Consider the following 24,406-nt stretch of genomic DNA (forward strand, 5'->3'; position numbering starts at 1 on the left):
CATTTGTCTACATTTTATGAATTGGTGGGAACAATGGGCTTTCAATCAAGTGATCTTGAAAATGCTTATATGCGTTTGTTTTCTTTGTCATTGGCAGGAAAGGCTAAGGATTGACTCAGATCACTTCCAAATCAGAGTCTCACTAGTTGGAAGGAGGTAGAGGAAAAATTCCAGCAAAGATTTTTTCCAATTTCTCACTACATCAAAGCAAAATCTGAAATTTCTGTGTTCAGACAAGGAGTAGATGAATCATTCTGTGAGACATGGGAAAGATTTAAAATGTTACTTAGAAAATGTCCAAATCATGGGTTTGAAGATATTGCTCAACTGAGCATATTTCTCTCCGGTCTCAGATCTGACACGAAGATGCTCCTAGATGCTGCAGCTGGCGGCACAACGATGACTCTTGATGTAGAACAAGCGACAAGGATTATTGCTGCATTGGCGTCAATTGATTATCAATCCCAACATGATAAACAAAATACTCAGAAGGAAGGTTCGTTAGAAGATGCACTCTTGGCTCAAAATAAAATTCTGACACAACAGATTGAGCAACTAACCGCACAAATGGCTAAATTGTCCCAACAGTTATATGTTGTGCATTCATCTCAAAGCCAGAGTCACTCAATCATGTGTGATTTTTTTGGAGGTGATCATCCTAATGGACACTGTTCTTATCTGAACAATTCACCTGAAGTTGAGGATCCATTCATGCTTGAAAGAATGAGTAAAGTTGAAGAAGCCCTAACAAAGCTTGTGATAATGGAAGAAAATAGCATGGCAACAATCAGGAATATAGAGATCCAAATGGGAAAAGTGGCCAAACAATTTGAAGAAATACAAAGTGGTCAGTTTTTAGTTGACAACCAAACCAACCCAAAAGAGCATTGCAATAAGGTAATAGCTGAAAAAGAAGATGAGACTGAGGAGTTAGAGAGAGAAATGAAAAGAAGGGAGGAAGAAAAAATTAAAAATAATGAGAGAAGTGTTCTTGAAAAAGATTTATCATATCCTCATCCTCCTTCAAAAATAGAGAAGGACAGAAAATTCTTTGACAAATTGCTCCCTAGGAATTATTTTGCAGGAAATCTGAAGCAAGATTCAACATTTGAGAGATTTCTGAAGAATAGGAGCTATATTGAAGAGAGAAATAAAGAGTTGGAGGCTAGATGCAGTGTCATGACTCAAAGGAACTTGCTTCAAAATTCTAAGAACTTGAGAGGTTTTAATCTTCCCGTGTCTATAGGTGCTTTATCTGTGGACAAGGCTGCACTGTATTTAGGCAATTTGGAGGTTCAACCCACCAAGATGCAGTTGGCAAAAAGATCCATCAAAGATGCTTATGGTGTGGTTGAAGATGTTCTTGTAACGAGGAAGAATGCATACAACATGATGCAACAAAGAGAGTTGTCCATCTTGAAATAAACAGGCGTCAAGCTAGATGACGTTAAACGAGCGCTTACTGGGAGGCAACCCAGTCCACATTTTAGTTTTATGTAGTTAACTTTGTTTATTTTATTTTTCAAAAAATAAAAATATAAAAATATAAAAAAAAAAATCAATCTTGTATGCCTCCTAATCATTTTGCAGGTTATGTATTTTGACCTGAGGACAGGTTCTATTATTCAGGGGGGGCAGATCCAGTAAATGAAGCAAGACTGTAGATAAAGATTTTAAAAAAAAAAGTTGGATGACTTCTGAAGAAGAGAGGATTGGGCAAAAATATGGTTTCTGTTTATTTGCTTACTTTTTAGTTTGTTTTTATTGCTTATTTTGAATAAATTTCCTGTTTTGTTAGTTTGGTAATTTTAAGTCTTGAATTATCTTTCTTGACTAAATTTCAGTTTTAATTTGTTTGTTTTCTAGTTTTTTTTTATTTTTTTTCAAATAAAAAAGAACTAGAATATTAATTTTGAATTGTGGAAAAAAGAATTTGTGTTTAAATATTAAATAGTGAGATGAATTAGACACTGGTTAGAAAAGAAAATATGATTGAATCCCTATTCAAATGTAGTTAAAATTATGATACATGAAAATTTAACAGGATGATTGATTAGGACAGATAATGACAAGACAAAAAGGAATGAGACCATTTAAACCAAGTGAGTGTGTGAATCTTAAACAGTTTTGAGAGTTTTACTGATAAATTGACAGTTGTGGTTGCTTAATTTTTATTTTTGTTGCATCATAAAAGAGCATGAAGATGATTGAGGCATTTGTTTGTGTTAATTAGGAGTCAGGGCCAAAAAGCCAACCTTTATATTAGAATTCCAATTTTTTTATATCCCCTTTGGGCCAAGAAATTTTTTGTTAATATTGCACCTTAACCTTTATTGATATAATTTTCTACCCTTTAGCATGTCTAAGGAAGGAGAACATAGATGCAATACATATAGAAAAGGGAATGGTTGGTTCTGATTTTGAAAGTTCAAAAAGTTAAAAATAGGAAGAATCTTTTCCTATTATTGAAAAAAAAAAGATAGAAAAAAATTTCATGAAAATCATGAAAAGAAAGAAAATGAGGAAAAAGGTGACATCGAAAGAAAGTGGTAATTAGATAACATATATGTTCTCTATAATTGAATTGTAGGTATGTTCTTCTTCTTTAAGATGTGCCTTTTGTTATCTAAGAAAAACCAATATTTTTTGGAAGCCCAGCCTCATTACAACCCTGTAAAAGACCTCAAGATTCATGTTTCTAATATGTTTGTGATTTGAAGATGAAATGAAAAGCAACTGTGATTTGTTATGATTCAGTGAAAATAGAGAGAAACACTTACCCGTGAGCATATGAGAAGATATTCCTTGATGAATTGTCATTTATTTGTTTTGATTTGATCCTGGAAATTGATTGTGTCTATAATTTTCTATATTTGAATTTGGAAGCATCATAAGTTTCTAACTTGATCTGTTGTTTAGTGAATTAAGTTGTTTGATATTTAAATTCAAATATATTCATTTACTTTGCTTGAGGACAAGCAAGATTCTAAGTTGGGGAGAGTGATAAGTGTCTAATTTCAGTAATATTTCATATTAAAATATAGGCACTTATGATGATTTATTGTTAATTTACATATAAAATAATCCCTAATTTATGAATTTATACCTTTTTACATTTTTTATGATCTTTATTTGAATAAGAGTATTTTATTCCCAAATTTGGTGTTAATTGCAGATTTCTAAGGAAGATTGGAGATTTGGATTAAAGATGAATGATTTGAGCTAAAAAGATAAAGATAGAAGGTCCCAGAATGGAAAAAGATACAAATGAAGATTGAGCCTTTTTTATGTTTTATCATTTAGCCCGTTAGCCTAACCCTAGAAAACTAAGAAAACTAGGATAAATAGAGGGCTAGAGGCTCAACCTTAGGGTGCCAGATTGAGAGGAAAACACCATAAAGTGAATTGTAACCCAATTGGGAGAATAGAAGGTGCTAGAAGTATGCGTGGCTAATTCTACCCTTTGGGATTGGGAGTAATCTGCTCAAACTTTTATGTATTTAGGTGATATTTTATATATTAATATTCAGTTCTTGATTGATTATTGATATTGTTGTTTTACTTTTAATTTTCCGTGACAAATTGAGAATCTTAAATCTGACCGGGAGGTATTTTTAGGGTTCGGACCTAAACAACAATACTTAACATATTTGAGTGCTAGGAATAAACTTGAAATGAATTTTAATTGCTATTAAATGTCTGAGCTTCATTCTAAGTTGTTCTTATAATTATGCGAGGGATCGATAGTTAGGGGACATTCTTAAGGATTTTATATGCGAGGAATCGATATAAATGATTTTTATACGGGCATCAATTTCTATCAAAGAACTTAATATTGACATGCTAATCAAAATACTTGAGAGTGAGAGAGATGAAACTAATCCTTATTTTTCCAATTGAAAACAACTAATTCTTTGTCTGTTTTCTTATTGATTAGTGCCACCGTAATTAATTCAAAACTCTTTTAATTGTTGTTCTGTTTTTATATTTAGCGATTATTGTACTTGATAATCCACTGTTCCTTGTGGGATCGATATCCGTCCTTAGGGACAATTATTACTTCTAACAAAGCGGTGCACTTGCCGTAAAAAGTCATCACATGACAGAATGAAAACCTAATAGTTGCCTGTGTGGATGTAGGTTGCAGTTGGCGACCGAACCACGTTAAATCTTGTGTCGTTTATTTTTTTGTAGTTGATTCGTGATTGTGTGTGTTATTTCCGCGTGCGTTTTTCCCATCACTTCTTACATATCTTTTGTTATGTCTCTTTCTTCACATGTTGAACCAAACACTTATTCTGAAGCTGTGAAACATGACTATTTGGAGAAAAACTATACAATGTGAGATATCTACTTTGGAATCACATCATACAGGGGAGACTATTCTTCTGCCTAAAGAAAAAAAATAAGGCTAATGGGATAGTTAAAAGGTATAAAGCAAGGCTAGTAGCAAAGTGATACACATAAACAAAAGACATTGACTATCTTGATACTTTCTCTCCAGTAGCAAAGATGACCACCATAAGGTTGCTTCTTTCTCTAACTTCTATCTATAATTGGGAATTAAATAATTAGACATAAACAATGCATTTTTACTTTGAGAGTTGAAAGAAGATGTATACTTGGTTGCTTCTCCTAGATTGACTTCTATTCAACCAAGACAAGTTTGTAAATTAAAAAAGGCTTTATATGGCCTTAAGCAAGCCAACATAGAATGGTTTGCCAAACTGTCATCCTTTTTGCTTTTTATGGGATATACTCAATCTATGAATGATCATTCACTGTTCATTAATTCTTCTAAAGGATCTTTTACAATATTATTGGTGTAAGTGGATGATATAATATTGGCAAGAAATGATAAATATGAGATTGAGCGAATCAAACAAGCCTTAAATCAAACATTCAATATTAAGGATCTTTGAAATTTAAAATATTTTCTTGGTCTTGAAATAAGAAGAAGTAAGAAAGGTATAATGATGAATTAAAGTAAATATGCACTAGAATTGTTACAGATGCATGTCTTTTAGGTTGCAAACCTGCACCTATTCCAATTGATAATCTTGATAAGCATATTCGTCTGGAATTCTTCGATTTTATGCGGCTTACCTTCTATTAATAACTTGGGAAATCCCCTATATATTATGACTTGAATCAGATTGATTCTTTTTTGGATCTTTATCGTGCAAAATTATCTTCTATTGAAAGTGTTCTTTCACAGATATTCAAGCCTATAGAAGATTGATTGAAAGACTTATGTGTCTCACTAATATTGGACCTGACATAACATTTTATGTGTAACAACTTTCTCAATTTCTTGCTAAGCTTGCAATTGCTCACTATAATGCAACAATTAGAATTCTTATGTATATTAAAGGAGCATCGAGTTTTGGTTTATTTTAGTGTAAGGATCCAACACTTCTGGTCATTTAAAAGCCTTTTGTGATAGTGATTGAGACACCTATAGTGAGTCAAGACAATCAGTGACTGGTTTGAGCGTGTATCTTGAAAATTCCCTCATATCTTGGAAATAAAAAAAAGCAAGGAACAATATCAAAGAGTTTCTGTGAAGCTGAATACAGGGCAATGACCATTGTTACATGTGAGATTCAATGGTTAACTTATCTTTTTCAAGATTTCAAAGTTCATTTTGAGCAACCATCTCGTTTATACTGTGACAATGACTTAATAAGATACATTGTAGGAAATTCCGTGTTTCATGAGCCTACAAAATACATAGAAATAGATTGTCACATTGTTAGGGAAAATTAAAGAAAAGTCTCATTCATTTGCTTCCCATTTCTTTCATAGAGCAACTATTTGACATTTATACCAAAGCCAAGTCCTCAATGAGTATTTGTTCCAAGTTGGATCTTATCAATATTTGTTCCCTAGTTTGCGGGACTAACAAAGGATATGGATATAAGGATTCTAGAAGGAAACTAATATTAATTTTGTTTTTTCTTATTCTTAGTTGTTTCTTTTTGTACTTATGTCTACCTTTAATTTTTCTTTTTTTATTCTAGACTTTATTGGTTTTTATTTTACATTATGTCTTTTTAATTAGATCTACCATGAGTGTATTGTTTGTATATATTTAGACTTTTTATTTTGATCTAGGTAAAGAAAAGAAAAGAAAACAAATATTCTTTCTCATATTATTTGCCTTTATTTATAATAGAAATTATATATATTATAATTTATTCAATACTTAAAATTATAATTGCTTCTATTATTCTAAGCTTCTATAGTTTCTATATATAAAAAAGAACTAGTTTTAATCATCCGAAAAAGGACGAAATTATATGTTTGATCCAGTAATTTTATAACACATTATTTTGAAATGTTTATAGATGCGAGAGACTTGATCAGCAACAAAACTGGAAAAGAAAATTCAGAGACAATGTTTTATGATTTTCCTGTTACTTTCTAGTAAGCAACCAATAAATTCAATTCAATTTTGACTATACATAAATTATTAGTAGACGAATCGTTAATGAAATTTTTAACCCCGTAAATTATTCCATCCTAATGAATACTTTAAATTATTTTTATTTACGTCAAATTTTCAATTCCAGTAGAGTTAATAATTAAAGTATGTGATTTTGAAAATATAATTTAAATTGTGGCTTTTATACCTAAATTAACGGGTTTCGAAATTGTATGAAACAATGGAGATTTTGAAATTATCGGAAATAGTAGAGATTTGAAAATCATTGGGAATAATAGAAGTTTGAAAATCATTAATAGTGGGTGGAAATTGTCAGGAATAATGAAGATTTAAAAACCGTTAAAAATATAATTATCTTTCAAGAGTTCATAAAAATGTCGGCAACATTTGCGACGCTGAATAATTCAAGAAAAAACAAATCACGAGTAATATATTTAACAGAAATTTCAACTGCCAAAAACACTAAATGTAATTTGTATTAAAAATATTTTTTTTGCTTCATGAGTCTTCTTCTTAATTGTATAATATGTAACTAATTAAATATGAAATTATTATTCAGAATTGTCCAATTCAACTCACAAATTATTACGACTTCCTATTCTAAAAAAAAAAAAATTCAAAGCTATTTATAACGTTAACCCCTACAAAACATTCACCTTTAACAATAATGTTTATCAAATCCAATGTTCAAAGCAAAAACTCACATATAAAAGTATCAATAAAGAACAACAATGAATATTTTGGAAGTTAAATTAGTTATAAACCAGAAAAAAGTAAAATAGACAATTTTTAAAAAAAGTACAAGAGGAAAATATGGCTGCAGAGGAAGTAAAAGCCTCCTAAAAATTACTATGTAAAACAAGATGCTCGTTTGCAAAACACATTTTTTATTTTATTAAAAGTACTTTTTCGTTATCCACGGCACTAATTTTGAATAGAACATTTTCTAAACAGGAAATTTTTTAAATTAAATCAATTAAAAAGAACCTAAAAATCTTAATTATGGAGGTTAAATAATTTAAATCTAAAATTTGGTTCAACTAAGAAGTGATAGAGTTGAAGACAGAATTTTCTTAAAGTCTAAAATAAGCTTCAATGTGACCACACAGAAGTAGGAAGTGCTCAATCTTACCTAATCTCGCTAATCTTGCACAAACAATGAAATTAGCATTTATTTGTTTATAGTGAGTTTAACCACATTAATGCAAATCAAATACGTGTAAAATTTAATTTGCAGTAAATTAAATTTGCACTGACGGTGTTATTGAATTTTTTTATAAAATTTCCAGACATTACTCTGAGATCTCAATTAATAATATCAGATAGACTCACACTTCAATTAATAATGTTATTATTGAATTATACTGTTCATTTTAAAAAAATTCTTACACAAATCTCATTTGTTTTAAAAACCTACATAGTATTCTCTTATTTATATTACATATTTACTCTCTTAGTTCTAAAATTATTATATTGCTTCTTCCATTATAATGATAAAAAATAAAATTCTAATTTGAGAAAATATAAAAAATATTAGTGTTTTTATTTTTATTTTTCCATCGTATTCTCTTTTTCTCTTCCACTCTTAACATTTATGCTTAAACTTTCTATTGGAAGTGTATGTATAGAAAGTTCAAAACACTCTGCACATGACACACATTTAACGCTGTCAATTTGGCAAAAAAATGACGTGGCAAGGGTAATTTTGTAACAATAATGATTTCAGAAGTACAGAGACTACTTCTCTGAATTCTTGTCCACCACCACTGAGGACTCCTCCACCGATGCTCATCTCCATATCCTGACTCTGTCGCCTCCTCGACGAGTTCCTCTGCTGCGAGGTCGAGTTGAAAGTTGTTGTTATCATGGGTCGCGACCCATCGCCAAGCGAGATCGTCATTGACGCGCTCAACGTGACAGCGCACCGGGAACAACTTCGCCGCTAACAGAAAGGACCGCGTGTGGTCGCTGTCGTGGACGATGGTGCGGAACTGGTCGGCGTCGAAACAGATCCACACAACTCTCAAAACACTGTCATTTGATGATTCGACTGTCGGAAGGTCCTTCGTCGCAAGGATCGAAGGCGAAACTCTGAATTTGGGTCATATATTACATCGATTGTTACTAAGAACCGATGTAATATAGCTCACGCTACTCATTTGCGCACAATCTCACTTCGCTACGTCATTGATACGTTTGCAGCGTCAAATGTGTGTTAATGTCAGAGGGTGGTGTCAATATATCAAGACTCTAGAAAGTTTTGATAAGTTTAAGTGAGTATTTGATTCGGGTGCAATTAATGTTGTAGTAATATTGTATTTTTACTCTTGCTATTGTTTCTATTTATAGTATTTAATGGATCTCTTTACTTTACTGTTGGATTCATAATATCTAATTTTTTTACTATTTAATTATTTTAATTAATATGTTGAACCCAAATTGTTCTCTCGATACCCGAATTATTTTAAGATTTTCTTAACTTATATTGACATCTCAATTTTTTAAAAATTATCCCCAAATCTTCCATTTGTTTTAAAATATTATATATATCAATCCTTCTTAATATATGTATTACTTAATTTGTATCTTTAGGTGAATGATTCCCACAGAAATGGTGATTGGTGTGGTGTGGAGTAAAGACACAGTCAACAACATGGAACAATCTGTCTTGTGGTGGCAGTGGCAGTTGCAATGTATGCCACAAAGACATGGTTCTTGGTCTGACAAATGTGAACCACTAGATTCTGATTTTTTAAGAAAACCTATCCTATGAGATTCTGCATGCTACGTGGCAACTCACCATCTGATTTCTGATTCACACTCCTATCCTTTGAGATAAGAACACACATAACAAAATTGCATTCTCTTCCCACTCATCATTTAATCACGCACACACACATCCCCACAACACAGCAAATCACTAAGCTAACACTTCATCTCTCTTGGTGAAAGCCTTCCATGGCTTCCTCCTGTGCTTCCTCTGCCATTGCAGCTGTTGCCATCTCCACCCCAAGGCAAGTTCATAATTTCCTCCTGCCCATGCATATTATTACTTCTAATACAAACGTTACGTCAAATGTTTCATGCAATATTATTGTCCTATAACTAAAACGATGAAACATTGAAAACATGTGATTCGATTCATGTATATACTCATGTGACCCTTTGCTTGGTCATTCATTGAAATTGAACCTGCTACTGAGTACTTAACACGTTTTAAATGCATGCAGTTCAAAAAATGGATCACTCTTGGGAACCGCAAAAGCTTCTTTTCTGAGTGGGAGGAAACTGAAGGTGAACAGTTTCACAGCACCAGTTGGAGCACGATCGAGCACTACAGTGTGTGCAGTTGCTGATCCTGATAGGCCTCTGTGGTTCCCAGGAAGCACTCCTCCTCCATGGCTAGATGGCAGTTTGCCAGGGGATTTTGGCTTTGATCCTCTCGGTCTTTGTAAGCTCAAGCAATACACACCTTATACCTATGAAGCACTAATACTTTCATTTGTTTCGCATATCCAATAAGGACAATTCAAAGCTCTTTAAATTATACTAGCCTTCATAAAAGTATGAATACTAGATATAGTTTCAAATGAGACATGTTCAATTAAGAATTCAACCTCATAAAACAAACTTATGAAGTGAGATTTGCTTCCACTTATATACTATGAAATGCTATAAATTTTAGTCGATATGTGATTTCCAACACACTCTCACGTTGAGAAAGACAGCTTGGGTAGGACAATATATTATGGGTGGTCCCATAACGAGTAATCTCATAAGTGCAACAAACACTTGCTAAGATATATTCGAAATGACTCTGATACCATTTTGAAGTAGACTTTAAGCCTAATTCAACTTCATAAAATCTCTATTTTATTTTATAATACTTAATGAAACAAAAAAAAATGGAAATTGTTCTTTGTAGACTTAGAATAATGGCATTGTTGTGTTAGATACCTACCTGTTGTATATGTGCATCATAATATTAGACTGTTACTTCTTGAGAACTCAAGTGAGTGACCATAAAAGTATGTTGTGGTTGGGCAGCATCTGATCCTGAGAGCTTGAGATGGAATGTTCAGGCAGAGCTTGTGCACTGCAGATGGGCCATGTTGGGTGCTGCTGGCATTTTCATCCCAGAATTCCTCACAAAGATTGGTGTCCTTAACACCCCTTCATGGTACACTGCTGGAGAGTTGGAGTACTTCACAGACACTACCACACTCTTCGTAGTTGAGCTCTTTTTCATTGGGTGGGCTGAGGGTAGAAGATGGGCTGACATCATCAAGCCAGGCTCTGTCAACACTGACCCCATCTTTCCCAACAACAAGCTCACAGGAACGGATGTTGGGTACCCAGGTGGGCTTTGGTTTGATCCACTTGGCTGGGGAAGTGGTTCTCCAGAGAAGCTCAAGGAGTTGAGAACAAAGGAGATCAAGAATGGGAGGTTGGCCATGTTGGCTGTGATGGGTGCATGGTTCCAGCACATATACACTGGCACTGGTCCTATTGACAACCTCTTTGCTCACCTTGCAGATCCAGGCCATGCTACTATTTTTGCTGTAAGTTCATTTTACAACTGCTCTTGCCTAATTTGACTAATCTATCATGGAAAAAACTTTGATACATTTTTATAGGTATTTTAGGTAGTGATTTTTAATCTGTTGACATTTAGTGGAAGTCTTCAATACCTGCATTGTGGAAATGAAATCCTGATTGGAGAATAATACTAAAAACATGTATATAACTGTGTAAGTTTAGTTGATTTATTGCTATGGATGTGGAATTGTTTGTGCTGACTTTATCTGTTACTGCTACAGGCTTTCACTCCCAAGTGAGAAGGGTTGGAACAACTCTATGATTGCAAGCCATGGAGAAACATTGGCAAACCTGTTTTAACTAAGTTGTAAGGCTTAAATGTCTTTAGGGGGAGTGTTTATGTCGGTGAAAGCTTGTAAAATGGCTACTTCTATAATGATGCACAGATTGATGTTTCAGTGTACAAATACCTATTTAAGTTTAGATGCATTTAATGTAAATTCAGGAAGTAATCACAAATTTTGCATGCATGCTAGGACTGCAACACAATCTGATGGTAACTAGCACGAACAGGGGACATTAGATGGTGGTAGCCTGCTGAAAATCAATGCTCTTAATCGATTATATTTATCTCATAACCACACAGAGAAAATGCACTGAAAAATATGTGAAAATTAAGCATATGATTTCCTTTATATCCCCTTTTTATTGGAAATTGAAACTTAGCCCTGAAATCTTCACAATAGTTTTACCAAATACACAACCATTGAGGTTCTCACTTTTAATATCATGCAATGGTATTGATAATAAGTAAGGTGAAGTGTTCATAAGAAGAAAGTTAATTAGAACAAATTTTTTGAAAGCAACCCATTTCCCAATATTGGTGACAAGGTGAAGGGTTCATAAGAAGAAAGTAAATTAGAACAAATTTTTTGAAGGCAACCCATTTCCCAATTCTGGTGACATTCTAGCTGCTATTGATGCATGACAAGGTGTTATTCGTAATAAATTGTGATATTCTACTTTGTGACGAGTAACTCTATTATGAGAACATAAAGAATCGTATTACTGATAGATATTCATACTATATGGATATGAATACGGATCGTCTAAATATATATAATAATTTTTAAAATGTATAGTAAGAGATACGAAGTTATATATTATATGATTATAAATTATATAGATTAATAATAGAAATTTATGTATACAATTAATTTTTTTTAACAGAAAATTAATTTTTATAGATTTACTTATTTTTATAAACATACTAAAAATTTATATAATAAATTTAAGTGTTTAAAAAATTAATGTATTTATTATTTTTAAAATTATATTAAAATCGTGTTAAAATTAAATTTTAACAAATACTTTTGAATTTTCCACCACCACCTTTTTGAATTGAATCCTTCATCCACCACCGTTATACGAATATCAATATGTGATATATGTATATCTAACAAAAACACGCCAAAAGAGTATCCAAATCTCATAGTACAGAATCGCTGCACACACTCATTAAACCTATAACAACACAGAATCGTTGATATTGTGATGTTTATAAATGTCACTTAAAAATTGTTTTAAAAAAAATAACAGTTATTACATGAGAGTAGAACTTAATATTAAAGAAATATTTTCTTCTCTCAGACTTTAATTGCACAAATTTAAGGAGGAATCTTTTTATGATATTGTGCTTCTTTTATCCTTACACAAAAATAACAACAATTACTAGTGCACCTTGTTTATGAACCTTGCACTTCTATTTTACTTAATCACATGATATGTATATTAAAGAGTATCAAATTTATGGAATAGCAACTCGTTACAGAACAGCCTCATGTGGATATCAATATCTGTCTGCATATTTTTCAAATGCTCAAGCGCCTCCATTTGGCTTTTATTCTTAGGTACCTGCAATGAAAACCAAAACAAACAATGAATCCATGTAGATAACAGTAAATAAAATGAAAAACAAAGAAATTATGTAACGTGAGTAAATGATGCTGTGGATAAATTATTGACTCCTAAATCTTTCTTCACTGTTTCGTCTATAATTTTTCTCAGACTCCCTTTGTCTAAGGATTAGGATACCATCTAATTTACTTTTCTTATTGGAACTTCTGGTGTTCTTCACTACATGCCCAAACTCCCTAAGGCGAGATTCTAGTATTCTATGATCTTTTCTACCGGAAGGATACCCTTCAAGTTCAATCACACATAACTCTATACATCTTCCTAATTTACTGATGTAATTCTAATCCATAGGATATTTTCACTATTTCATTTCAAGTGCAATGCCATTGCTGAAATATTCATTACTAAGTTGTAGAAACTTGGTATCTTTATTGCAGAAATACAGGGATGAACTTCCTTATTAGCTTAATAGAACACTCACATAGCAGCTCCTAGAGGGACTGCACCTCCCAAGCCAAAAGGCCCTAATTTTCTTCCAAATGATAAGAAGATCTGTGTTTACCAACCTTCTTATTTCTAGGAAACATGCCTTATTTCTTCAACTAGCTAACCTAAGTAACTACTACTTGGGGGTTACTGTTTCCTTAGAATATAAAAAGGAATATCCTCATATACTTTCCAATCCTACAGAAATTGCTTAATTCTCTCCTACAGCATGGCAGAACTATTCCTACATGTCATTGCAATTCATAAACTTGACTCTTTAAATCACATTTGTGGTTAGTAATTTGGTTCTTCTCTCCCCACTCATCACCATCCAGACCATAAAATTTCAGCATTTCAGAATAAAAAAAGGAAAGAGATGAAACTTCAATATTTCTTCTTTACTTTCACCTTCTTCCAATTATATAGTTTACTTTACCACAGTAATATGCTTTTAAACTCGGGTTGTACTTTTAATACTTTTCTTCTAAATTCCCTGAAAAGTTCTTGACAGAACAATATTCTTATTCCCTTGTCTTGAGCTAAAATGTTCGATTATGAATTTTTAGCATTTCTTTCCATAAGCAATTGTTTCCTAATTATAGACTAATCTTAAGATAAATTCCATCCTTTTCATTGTCTAGCCAGTTTATGCAGAACAGGAGTAGTCTTATAAGTATCACAGGATATCTTACCAGGAGAGCTCTTGCTCCACAGGACCTCGCCATCAATTCCAGTAAGATGCTGATCATCAAGGCGTTTCCATGTTTTAATTGACTTAACATCTCCCCAACCTCCTTTCTCCGTTTTCTCCAAGCTAGCTACCACCACTCTTGCTCTCCTAGACCACCCCGCCTTTCCATAAGCATGGTATCCAAATCCCCCAGCATAACAAAGTTGTATATTCTTAATCTTTCCGCAGAAGTCATTCAGGTGATCATGGCCAGTGAAAACTGCCTTCACATCTCCAGCTGAAACCAAGGTTGAGAAGAAGCCAGAGTTCACAGAAGCAGAGCTAATGCCATCGCCATCCGGTTCCAGTTTCACACCTATCATGTTTGATGAGTCAAAAATAGCATATTCTGGCAGAGGGATGTGGAAATATGTAAGACCAGGAGCAGCATCTTTCTGGGGCATTGGTCCACTTGTATATGCTTTCTGCAGGATAAAGAAAGAGTAAGAGGTCAATCCAAATATTAGCAATGAAAACTGAAAAATAAGCCACATGTTTAATTTCCATTCACAAGAAAGTGTTTTGAGAAAATATTTGTTTGGTAGAAGTTGTCATAGTTTCACTTTTGTTCCTACTTTCATAGGCTTGTATTGGAAATGTTGAAAAAGTGGTGGATTTGTAATTTTTTTATGAAATAGGAAATGAAAATTGAACCTTAAGCTTTGCAGATGTTTGTTGGAACCAAAGTTGCTGGGAGGGCTTGATCCAATCATAACCAGAAATTGAAGGAACTTTGGAATAATCTCCACTATCAAGAAAGTATAGGTTGAGCACTGATTTATTTTCAAAACCAGAGCCTTCAACTCCTCCAACCTCCAAGTTATAGTTCCCAAAACCATCAATGCTATGTACTTCTGGAGGATTTAATTTGGATAAGGTGTTTTTCATCCCAACAATATGCTTCATCACCCCTCCCCTAGAGAGGGTTCCTTCCTGGTCATGGTTGCCCAAAACAGCTACCCAAGGAATGTTTGATGCAATTGCAGGAGCAAATGCAGCTTCCAATGATTTAACCGAATCCATGGAATCATAGCCAAAGATATTGTCTCCTGTCACACCACAACAAACATGCTCCATTGGTTATATCAGACATCATTAATCAATGAAACTTATAACTTCGAATTAGATGTGCAACTGATGATTAACCAACGTAAAAATAAACTACAAACCAAAAAAAAAAACAAAATTTTAACTCGAGTTCCTTTCATTTCCATCCGGCTACAAGTAAATAGAACAACATGCTCTTTGTCTTTGATTTCTTATCAAATAACTAGGGTATAAAATATTATCAGCCAGAAAAACATTCCACTCGAAAGAATGAAGGGAAAAGGTCATTTTCTTAAATCAAGAAAAAGGAAAGCAAAGAAGCCAAAAAATGCAACAATTAGAAATCAAATGAAATGATAACTAAAAACAAGACTAGTTACCAGTGAAGACAATAAGATTGGGCTTCTCAGCTTGGATCATTCTGTTAATAAAGGCAGTGGTATTGAGGTCAGAGCAAGAAAAATTCTGAGAAGGGAGCACATTCAAGCAAGGTGTGATCTTGCCATTTGCATAGTGCATATCTGCCACCTGCAATATCTTGAATTCTCCATTTTGGCCAAACCTTAGCTTTTGGTTCTGTTGAGGTGATGGGGGGTCTGCTTGTGTTGCAGCTGAGACACGTATAGCAGTCAAACAAAACCACGACACTGTTAACACCAAAACCATGAAATCCAAACCCCTTCTCCCCTTGGTGCCAAACACATTTCCTTTACTTGAAATCATCACTGTTTTTGGGAATTTAGGAGCCAAACACCAAAAAAAACTCAACTTGAACCCGTACTCCTGGTGGGATTAAAATAGGGATATATATAGGCTTGAGCTAGGCAACTTTGGAAAGTAAAGTAAGGACCTTTATCTTTTTTTTTTTTGTGGGTAATGATTAATGGTAATTAAATATGTTTCATGGCTTTGGTTTTTGACATAGGAAGAAGACAACGTGAAAGGAGCAGTAACATTAGAATGTGGCTTTGTGAAGTAGGTGTTGAATAAACTTTAATGTAATTTGTGGGTTTTAAAGTTAGAAGTTACTAGAAAAGAGTAGAATGGGAGTTTGGATATGTAAAAGGTCAAAAGTTGTGAGTGGGATTTTAATTGTGTTGTTAGTGGGGTTTTAAGGCCATAATGAAGACTTTTCTAGAAGAGCTTCCTAAAGCCTATAAATAGGATGCTCTCTCAATTGTAAGATACACCACAGAAAGAAATACAATAGAGAGAATTGCAAAGAAGAGTGTTTCTTTTAGAGAGAATTTAAGTGTGAGTGAGTGTCTATTTTTTACAATTTGGTATCAAGAGCCAATGGCGAATGTGACGGGTCAAATACCGCTACCACGGTTAACGAAGGCGACCAGATATGACAACTGGAGCATTCAAATGAAAGCTCTTCTCGGTTCTCAGGATTCATGGGAGGTGGTCGAAGAAGGTTTTGAAGAACCGACCAATACCACGGGTTATACGGCAGCTCAAACCAAGGCATTGAAAGAGATGCGATCGAAAGATAAGGCAGCTTTGTACATGTTGTATAGAGCTGTTGATGAGGCAATTTTTGAGAAGATTGCTGGTGCGTCCACTTCAAAGGAAGCATGGGACATATTGGAGAAGGTGTTCAAAGGAGCTGACCGAGTTAAGCAAGTGCGTCTACAAACTCTGCGTGGCGAGTTGGAGAACATGAAGATGATGGAGTCAGAAAGTGTATCTGACTACATCACGCGTGTACAGGCTGTGGTGAATCAACTCAACCGAAACGGTGAAACTCTAACCGATGCACGAGTTGTGGAGAAGATTTTGAGAACATTAACAGACAATTTTGAGAGTATTGTGTGCGCGATAGAAGAGTCAAAGGACCTTGCGACGCTCACAGTCGACGAGCTCGCCGGTTCTCTCGAGGCACACGAGCAACGAAAGAAGAAGAAGAAGGAGGAAACACTCGAGCAAGCACTTCAAACCAAGGCGTCAATCAAAGACGAAAAGGTACTCTATCATCAAAATTCTCAATATAGAGGGCGTGGTCGTGGAAGTCGTGGAAACGGTCGTGGTGGAAAAGGCAGCAACCATGAAGGGTACTATAAGGAGAAGGAACAGTCGAGCCAACCAAATTGGCGTGGAAGAGGACGTGGTAGAGGAAGAGGCGGCCGATCGAATTATTCCAACATCGAGTGCTACAAATGTCACAAATATGGTCACTATGCGAAGGATTGTAACTCTGACAAATGTTACAATTGTGGTAAAGTGGGGCATTTTGCAAAAGATTGTCGTGCTGATATAAAGATAGAAGAAACAACCAACCTAGCCTTGGAAGTCGAAACGAATGAAGGTGTTCTCTTGATGGCTCAAGATGAAGTCAACATTAACAATGACACTCTGTGGTACCTCGACTCTGGAGCAAGCAACCATATGTGCGGTCACGAGTACCTATTCAAAGATATGCAAAAGATTGAAGATGGTCATGTTTCATTTGGAGATGCATCAAAGGTGGAGGTCAAAGGGCGAGGTACGGTTTGCTACTTACAAAAGGATGGCTTAATTGGGTCACTCCAAGATGTTTATTACGTACCAGACCTCAAGACCAACATTTTGAGTATGGGGCAACTCACGGAGAAAGGTTACTCGATATTTTTGAAAGATCGATTCCTACACTTGAAGAACAAGCAAGGGTGTTTGGTTGCCCGAATTGAGATGGCAAGAAATCGGATGTACAAGCTGAATTTGAGAAGCATACGAGAAAAATGTTTGCAAGTCAACATAGAAGATAAGGCATCGTTGTGGCATCTCCGTTTTGGTCACCTACATCATGGTGGACTAAAAGAGTTAGCGAAGAAGAATATGGTGCACGGGCTACCCAACATGGACTACGAGGGAAAATTTTGTGAAGAATGTGTGCTCAGCAAGCATGTGAGAACCTCGTTTCCAAAAAAGGCTCAATATTGGGCTAAGCAACCTCTCGAATTGATTCATACCGACATATGTGGACCAATTACTCCAGAGTCCTTCAGCGGTAAAAGGTATTTCATTACCTTCATTGATGATTTCTCACGGAAAACTTGGGTTTACTTTCTGAAAGAAAAATCCGAGGCATTTGAGGTGTTCAAAAAGTTCAAGGTGATGGTGGAGAGGACAACTGATAAACAGATCAAAGCTGTACGATCTGATAGAGGTGGCGAGTATACTTCAACGACTTTCATGGAGTATTGCGAGGAGCAAGGCATAAGGCGATTTCTAACTGCACCATACACTCCTCAACAAAATGGTGTGGCCGAGAGGAAGAATCGGACCATTCTCGACATGGTTCGATCAATGCTTAAGAGCAAAAAGATGCCAAAGGAATTTTGGGCGGAAGCTGTGCAATGCGCCATCTATGTGCAAAATCGATGTCCACATGTGAAGTTAGATGATCAAACACCACAAGAGGCATGGAGCGGACAAAAGCCAACAGTTTCTCATCTCAAAGTGTTTGGTAGTGTGGCTTATGCACACGTACCAGATCAACGAAGAACGAAGCTCGAAGACAAAAGCAAAAGGTATGTTTTTATTGGGTATGATGAGAAGACAAAAGGGTACAAGCTACTTGATCCAATAAGCAAGAAGGTGACGGTGAGTCGTGATGTGCAAATAAATGAAGCAAGCGAGTGGGATTGGAACAATTCTTCAGAGGTTATGATTGAAGTTGGAGAATCATCACCGACAAGTATAAATTCCGAAACAACCGATGATGAAGATGAACCACGACAACCTAAAATTCGAAGTTTGCATGATTTGTATGATTCGACAAATGAGGTACACCTAGTATGTCTTTTGGCAGATGCTGAAAATATCAGCTTTGAAGAGGCGGTGCGAGACAAGAAGTGGCAAACTGCCATGGATGAGGAGATTAAAGCGATTGACCGCAACAACACATGGGAGCTAACAGAATTGCCAGAGGGAAGTCAGCCCATTGGTGTGAAGTGGATATTCAAGAAAAAGATGAATGCTCAAGGCGAGATAGAGAGGTACAAGGCGCGACTCGTTGCGAAGGGATACAAACAAAAGGAGGGAATTGACTACGATGAGGTGTTTGCTCCCGTTGTAAGAATGGAGACAATTCGATTGCTCATTTCCCAAGCGGCTCAATTTAAATGGCCGATATTTCAAATGGATGTCAAGTCGGCATTCTTGAATGGTGTGCTTGAAGAAGAAGTTTACATCGAACAACCACCTGGGTACATGAAAATCGGAGAGGAGAAGAAGGTGCTAAAATTGAAGAAGGCACTTTACGGGTTGAAGCAAGCACCGCGGGCATGGAATACTCGTATCGATACATACTTCAAGGAGAACGGGTTCAAGCAATGTCCTTACGAGCATGCTCTTTACGCAAAGAACAATGGAGGTAACATGATATTTGTTGCTCTTTATGTTGATGATCTCATTTTTATGGGTAACAATAATGATATGATAGAAGAGTTTAAGGGCACAATGAGACGGGAATTTGAGATGACAGATTTGGGATTGATGAAGTTTTTCCTTGGCTTGGAAGTTAGACAAAAAGAGACAGGTATTTTTGTATCACAGGAGAAATATGCAAAGGAGATTTTGAAGAAGTACAAGATGGAAAATTGCAACCCAGTATCAATACCAATGGAACCAGGTGCAAAACTCTCAAAGTTCGATGGAGGAGAACGTGTCGATGCAAGTAGATACCGGAGTTTGGTAGGAAGCCTTCGTTATGTCACATGCACAAGGCCGGATCTTTCATTAAGTGTCGGCATCATAAGTCGATTCATGGAGGAACCGGTTTACTCACATTGGAAGGCGTTGAAGCGAGTCCTACGGTACATCCAAGGTACTGTATCACTCGGATTGTTCTACTCAAAAGCAGAAGATTACAAGTTGGTGGGTTACTCTGACAGCGATTGGTGCGGAGACATAGATGATCGGAAAAGTACATCGGGATATGTATTCTTTATGGGCAACACAGCATTTTCTTGGCTTTCAAAGAAGCAACCGATCGTGACGCTATCGACGTGTGAAGCTGAATATGTGGCAGCATCTTGGTGTGTATGTCATGCGATATGGCTAAGAAACTTGTTGAGTAAGATGGAGCTAAAGCAACTAGATGCAACTGTGATTCAAGTTGACAACAAATCAGCAATTGAGTTGGCAAAGAACCCAGTGAACCATGAAAGAAGCAAACATATTGACGTTCGTTTTCACTTTATTCGTGATCATGTGAAGAAAGGAATTGTGGAATTGGTGCATGTGGCAAGTCAAGATCAAGTTGCTGATATCTTCACAAAACCGCTACCGAAAGTCTTTTTCGACAAATTCAAGAAGATGATTGGCATGATGGATGGTAGAAACATTTAAGTTTATGGGGGAGTTTTGTTGAATAAACTTTAATGTAATTTGTGGGTTTTAAAGTTAGAAGTTACTAGAAAAGAGTAGAATGGGAGTTTGGATATGTAAAAGGTCAAAAGTTGTGAGTGGGATTTTAATTGTGTTGTTAGTGGGGTTTTAAGGCCATAATGAAGACTTTTCTAGAAGAGCTTCCTAAAGCCTATAAATAGGATGCTCTCTCAATTGTAAGATACACCACAGAAAGAAATACAATAGAGAGAATTGCAAAGAAGAGTGTTTCTTTTAGAGAGAATTTAAGTGTGAGTGAGTGTCTATTTTTTACAGTAGGAACACAAAACAATTGTTAGGGATGTGTCATTGTCTGAGTGTCAGGTTGATGATAAGCTTAGTTAGATTGATTGAACCAAGGTAATTAAGTATGAGCCAACTGGCAACTGCCGAAGGATATTCTCAGGGACAAATTCAAGAGTCATGACATGATTCTGTTTCCTCCATCGTAAAATGAGTAGTTCATGACCATTTTGTAATCTCAGAGGGAATTTCGTATGATTTTTTTTAACAATGGGAATTTTACTTTGAGAGAACTAGAACAAATACTATAAAATAATTGTACATCACAACTTATTCATGAAGAACATAGGTATCTGAGTTTAAAGTGACACAATTTTAGTCTGATCTATTGACAGAAAAGACACTGAGTTAAACTCACTGGTTCACCTCAATTAAATGTCATGTAAGTTACTCAAATAATTACCAAACTTAAACTTTCACCTGATGCAAAATTAAAGATATTAATTAAAGATACCAAACATTAACAAACAAGGTGAAATATGGATCAACCAAAAATTAGGCATGAACAAGGTTCAAGTAGTATAAATATCAAGTAAACCAATAAATAATTTTGTTTCTAGAAGCTATTAATCAACATACATCACAATATCTAATTTGAGTAGCAGAATGTAGACATCGAGAATGGAAAGGTACCTCTACCAAGACCATAAAACGATCCAAGAAGACTCAACTTACATGTAAATTCTTTAAATATTTAGTGGTTGACTTGACTTGTAATAACAATAATGAAATTGACGTTTCTTTAGGTGGCTGGTCAATAATGAGCTGCTTCTAGGAAAAAGAGGAAACAAACGAAAAAGCATTTCATTATCATTTAAACTAAAGGTTTACCCATAAAAGAAAAACCTACCAATGGTTAATGTATTAATTAGTTTTATGATAAGATTTTTCTTTGAATTTAATTGAAAGGATATCATATCAGGGAATTTAAGACTCACCTAATTATAGCTACTCAAACCCAGACCATAGAAAAGATATTTAATATGCCTGGAAAACTAGACTGTGTGGCATATGGCATTTACTATATATTTAATACTGCATTGAATGTGACAACCTCTGTTATGGTCTCTATTGAACACTCGTGGCCATTCTTATCTGTGAAACCATTGCAGAAAGAGATCTCAAGTCTCAATGTCTCACATGCAAACAAATGATAAACAAAATTAAGGATCTGCATTTTACTTTTATTTCACCCTCTTGTTTTGTTTTGTCTGAATAAACAAGTGGAAACCCAATATAGTACTATAGTTAGTTGATAGTTGTATTTTTCAATAAAAATCGATAATTTTTAGAGAATTCAGATACCAAAATAAAAGTTACAATAATACTATGTAAATTGTCCATCACAGAAGGATCTTTCTGAGAAGTTATCCTTCTTTCTTCTCATCCATTGCTTTATGCTTTGTCTCTTGGCCTAGTCAGTTTAATCATATTTTATTCATTTAATAATATTCACTTCCCTTCACGAGTGGGCATTAAGTACAAAAAAGACAACCAATGCTCGTAGTTATGGTCAGGATTCGGAATCAAACAGTTTCAAAGTTGATTAACCAAAGCTTATATGTTGCTTTTAAAAATTGAAAAAGTTAATGGTCCAGTCTTGATGATAGCAGTTAATTTTGCTTTCACATGGAAGGAATTTGGGATATCTCATTGTTTTTTGGCTTATCAGTCTTGTCAGTGTTCAGTCTGTGATACATCATCCTCTGTGAATACTAGTAAGCAAATTAGAGGCTAATAGTTACAACTTACAAGTCATTTTTATTAACACATCACTCATTAGCATCATAATCAGTAAGGGAAAAAAAACAAAGCATTAACCTTAGGGGGTCTCATCTTGTATTTTCAGATATGGTCTAATTGGGGAGGTTCTGCTTCTTTGGAACATCATGGAAAATAGGGGGAACTTTCCATGCACATGATGGAACACGATCACTATAGTTCAGCATTTCACACTAGCTTATTTAACTTTTCTTTTGGTTCAGGATACAAAAATGTGAAGAATACAAATTTTCCAAAGCACTCTTTTACTCACTATTTTCTAATTTCTGCAAAGCGTGTAGAAAAAAAGGATGTCCAAGACCAAGACTTTGTTACTGGTATTTCATTCCTTTGAAGACCTACTCTACAAGGGAAACGTTCAACACGGGCATAACAACACACGCATTCAACATGACCAAAATTTCCACACTACTTTATCAAAATTTTCTTCTCATTTAGGATAGAGAAAGTGTTACCGTAACCGTGAAGAACTAACACCTCCTCAAGACTGACACGACTAATAAAATTCTAATTGCGCAATAACAAAAGACTCATCATAGATTCTTAAAAACAGGTCATCATCGTTCATTACTAATAACACCGAGTATCGAACACCGAAATCTCACTTGAATGTTGGAGTGTTTCTTATCGGTAGCATCTGAGCTTAGAGTTCACGAAGACGGAAATAGTAAAATAAAATGAAAACAAGAAAACTATTTCAAGAAAAAAAAAATGATAGGTAAACCGACCGATCGAAAAGAAAGATAATCATTCTCTTGGTTTAACGATTCCATGACCATTACCATTACAAATTTTCCAATACTTTATGCACTTAATTCATAAACAAAAGAAAGCCTGTTCAGAAAAGGATGTCCAAGAGTGTGTCTACGTGAATGACAAGGTACACAAATTTAAAGAACTGCACGTAAAATCAACTGTTCACACCATGTTTTCTTGAGGGTGGACTGAGAGACTAAGGAGTTGTATTTGAACTGGGGACTGCAGGGACTAATATTGTCAGAACAAATGTGAAATCTTGAAGAGATGAGAACTGAGACTGCTAAGAAATTTACTAAGAGATAAAATGTTATCATGAAAAATCATAGAAATGATAGATTTGATTTTAAATCCTCCTATTTCTTAAGAATGGACAAACTCAAGAGGAAAATTCGTAGTCAATTGTATTATTCAAATGCAGAATTGTAATTTTAATTACTATGAAAACTACTTTTTGTGATATTTGATCTTAAAACTAATTAATATTTTTTTTTGTAAAATCTTGTCCAAAAGTCTCTAGAAAGTTTGAATGTGTGAGGTCGTTTCAGTAAACCGTCAAGTCTCATAATCTCTATTTGGACTTAAATTATCATATGAAACTATCTAAAGTGACTATTCTGTTCAATTACGAGAAACATTCTTAATGTGTTTTTCTTGTTAATCTTATGCACGTTTCTCTTAGGTCAGTATTGTTATGTGAATAAACAAATTTATTAAGAAAAGGTTAATCCGAAATATATAATTTGGAATTTAAAAGGGGTGCTACTACTGGCTGAGATTTTTGGGTTGTAGGAAAATGAGGTCTGGAAAATTACTTTTGCATCCAATTTTTATATGAAATGGTAAAAATTTAAATAAAATTAGGTGTGGATAAAAATACATTCCGAAAATCTCTTTTCAGAATACGTTTTTAAATTTGGATTTTCAGAACACTTTTCTGTAATCTCTTGTTCAGATGAAAATTTGTTTTCTGGAAATTTCTTTTTTAGAACATGTTTTTTTATTCTGAAATTATTTTTTCT

The 24,406-nt window shown here is 34.7% G+C and overlaps 2 protein-coding genes and 1 pseudogene across 2 annotated transcripts; 1 reads left to right on the forward strand and 2 right to left on the reverse strand.

The window, feature by feature from the left end:
• Window positions 1-205: 205 nt before the first annotated feature.
• Window positions 206-311, reverse strand: LOC150024814 (small nucleolar RNA R71; annotated as a pseudogene).
• A 9,050-nt stretch (window positions 312-9,361) lies between these two features.
• On the forward strand, window positions 9,362-11,454 carry LOC137818349 (chlorophyll a-b binding protein 7, chloroplastic). Its single transcript, XM_068621706.2, has 4 exons — window positions 9,362-9,462; window positions 9,679-9,899; window positions 10,496-11,010; window positions 11,269-11,454. The coding sequence occupies exons 1-4, from the start codon at window positions 9,407-9,409 to the stop codon at window positions 11,284-11,286; spliced, it is 810 nt and encodes a 269-aa protein (XP_068477807.2). The 5' UTR covers window positions 9,362-9,406; the 3' UTR covers window positions 11,287-11,454.
• Window positions 11,455-12,653: 1,199 nt separating this feature from the next.
• LOC137818350 (putative inactive purple acid phosphatase 29) lies at window positions 12,654-16,155 on the reverse strand. Its single transcript, XM_068621707.2, has 4 exons — window positions 15,548-16,155; window positions 14,775-15,169; window positions 14,083-14,545; window positions 12,654-12,901 (listed from the first exon to the last, which is right to left on the reverse strand). Exons 1-4 carry the CDS (start codon window positions 15,888-15,890, stop codon window positions 12,894-12,896), a joined length of 1,209 nt encoding a protein of 402 aa, XP_068477808.2. The 5' UTR covers window positions 15,891-16,155; the 3' UTR covers window positions 12,654-12,893.
• Between the last annotated feature and the right edge of the window lie 8,251 nt (window positions 16,156-24,406).

The sequence above is a fragment of the Phaseolus vulgaris genome, chromosome 10 (genome assembly GCF_051622355.1).
Source record: "Phaseolus vulgaris cultivar YP4 chromosome 10, ASM5162235v1, whole genome shotgun sequence".
NCBI lineage: Eukaryota > Viridiplantae > Streptophyta > Magnoliopsida > Fabales > Fabaceae > Phaseolus > Phaseolus vulgaris.